Genomic DNA, 2,330 nt, shown 5'->3' on the forward strand with positions numbered 1-2,330 from the left:
GCCTTAGCCACTTGAGCCACAGGCACAGAGCCTCTTTTCCTTTTTTGTAGAAACAGGCTCTTACTATGTTGCTTAGCCTGGACTCAAAACTCCTGGCCTCAAGCTACCCTCCTGCCTTGGTCTCCCAAAGTTTTGGGATTATAGGTGTTAGCCACTATGTCTGGGTCCAGAAGGGGCTTGATGTTTACAGTTTTTGTTTGGTTGTTTTTTTGTGAAATAGAATCACGCTCTGTCACCCTGAGCTTGAGTGCCATGGCATCGTCAAAGTTCACAGCAACCTCATACTATGGGGATCAGGTGATCCTCATGCCTCAGTTTCCGGGGTAGCTGAGAGTACAGAGACCTGCCACAATGTCTGGCTAATTTTTTTAATTTTAGTAGAGATAGGGTCTCACTCTTACTCAGGCTGGTCTTGAACTCCTGAGCTCAAGTGATCTGCCCACCTTAGCCTTCCAGAGTGCTAAGGATTATAGGTATGAGAGCTACTGCACTGGGCCAATGCTTATAGCTTTTGATTCTGATAATTAAATTGTATTTACATAAATTATGTTCACTATATTCAAAATAAACATTACCCCCAAATTTATAAATTCTCCATATTAGGAGTCTGTGGCTGGTACATACTGAAGTTATTTGCTAGTACCAAGTCATTCTCTCTCCAGTATGCTGACATTTGCCATAAAGAATAGATGAGAAAAGTGACCACAGCAATCCCCTTCTCAACTCAGAGGCTTAATAATCAGTGCCTTCACCATAATCATCTCAAAACATACATGAAAATAAAAACTAAATTCTCATAAAAACACTAGGTACTAATCTAGTCAATTTTGCTATAAATTTGAAATAATAAATAATACATTTACCAGTAAGTGCCTGCCCCTTGGGAAGTAAGATCCATTCCATCTACACCATAGCTATCATCGTCCATAATCTTGGACAGACCAAAATCAGTGATTTTGATTTCTCCACATGCTGTTCCATCTACCAGAAGGATGTTTCCTAAGAAAAAGATATAAGATTCTTTTAAATGTATATATGTGAAAACATCACTACTTTAACATTTGGGAAGTAAACATATTTAAAATGTAGTAATATAATAAAACGGTCTTTAATTTTATTAGCATTATAGAAGTTTTAAAAACTAAAGCAATAAGGGTATTTTCAGACAACTTAATGAATAGACTTTCACAAACTATATTCTTCTGAGCTTAAAAAACTTATTAGATACATTGAATTACCTGGTTTAAGATCATAATGTATAATAGGGGGTTTGATCTCATTGAGATATCTTAGTGCATTTACAATCTGCATTACAATAGACCTAGCTTCTTTCTCTGACATTAATTTGTGTTGCTTGAGATAGAAATCCAAGTCATTGCCTTCACAGTATTCCAACACTGTGCAAAACCTGCAATGGGGGAAAAATGAGACACAAATATTATCCAGTAATTCAGAATTACAAAGAGGAAGTGAAGAGTTTCATATCATCATCACAAAATAGGGAAAGCAAAATCCTATTTTTTAAAAAAATTAAATCCTTCTATTCACTTACGTATCTGTATCCAAGGAGAAGTAATCATAGAGTTTAACTATTCTGGGGTGATCCAGTTCTTTGTGTATTCTATACTCTCTGCAGGCATGTCTATGGGGAAAGAGTATATTAATTCTTCAAGATCATTTAAGAATTTTTTAATTTATAAAAACCCTAAAGCATTAATATTTACTTGTGGTAGTTTTCTTTTTTCTCATCTCTCCAACTTTTATTAAGCTGATGTATCTTCACAGCAGCATATCTTTGTTCATAAAGGTCAAAAGCCTAGGAGTCAAGGCAAGAAAAAGTTATGACTAAAGACCAAATGAATAGCTGCAGGGTTTTGGGGGGGGCGAGAGGGGTGATAATTTTTACAATAATATGTAATTAGTATAAACACTACAACAATCTTTAGTGATCATCTCTGCTAAGACTATATATACTTCAATGATACCTTTAGTATCAGAGACCAGATACAAATTCCATGATGATAAATCAAAATCCTTAATGTAAATTTTTGCATTCAAGTTTTATATAACTGTATTGAATCAAAATAAAACAATAAAGCTATTATTTGTATTTAATACATATCTGCTCTTCTATACTGACAGTAGGAGTAATAAGCAGCCAGGAAAACAGATGGCTGTATTGCTTTTCTTATGTTGGAAAAACCAAACCTCCTTAATCTATCTTTTCCTAGTAACCCCCTTACTTCTTTTTCATTTTTTGAAAATTAACAAGTTGGCTCGGCGCCTGTGGCTCAAGCGGCTAAGGCGCCAGCCACATACACCTAAGGTGG

General features: G+C 35.4%; 1 protein-coding gene across 1 annotated transcript in view; it reads right to left on the bottom strand.

The window, feature by feature from the left end:
- Window positions 1-2,330, bottom strand: part of TLK1 (tousled like kinase 1) — a 149,358-nt gene that overhangs the window by 20,653 nt on the left and 126,375 nt on the right. The window contains exons 14-17 of the mRNA XM_023507552.1: window positions 1,725-1,816; window positions 1,553-1,642; window positions 1,239-1,408; window positions 864-999 (exon numbers count right to left, since the gene is read on the bottom strand). Of these exons, the coding sequence (XP_023363320.1) occupies window positions 864-999; window positions 1,239-1,408; window positions 1,553-1,642; window positions 1,725-1,816 (488 nt within the window). The remainder of the gene's footprint in view (window positions 1-863; window positions 1,000-1,238; window positions 1,409-1,552; window positions 1,643-1,724; window positions 1,817-2,330) is intronic.

This window comes from Otolemur garnettii, unplaced genomic scaffold, assembly GCF_000181295.1.
Source record: "Otolemur garnettii isolate 467f Iridium unplaced genomic scaffold, OtoGar3 scaffold00187, whole genome shotgun sequence".
Classification (NCBI taxonomy): domain Eukaryota; kingdom Metazoa; phylum Chordata; class Mammalia; order Primates; family Galagidae; genus Otolemur; species Otolemur garnettii.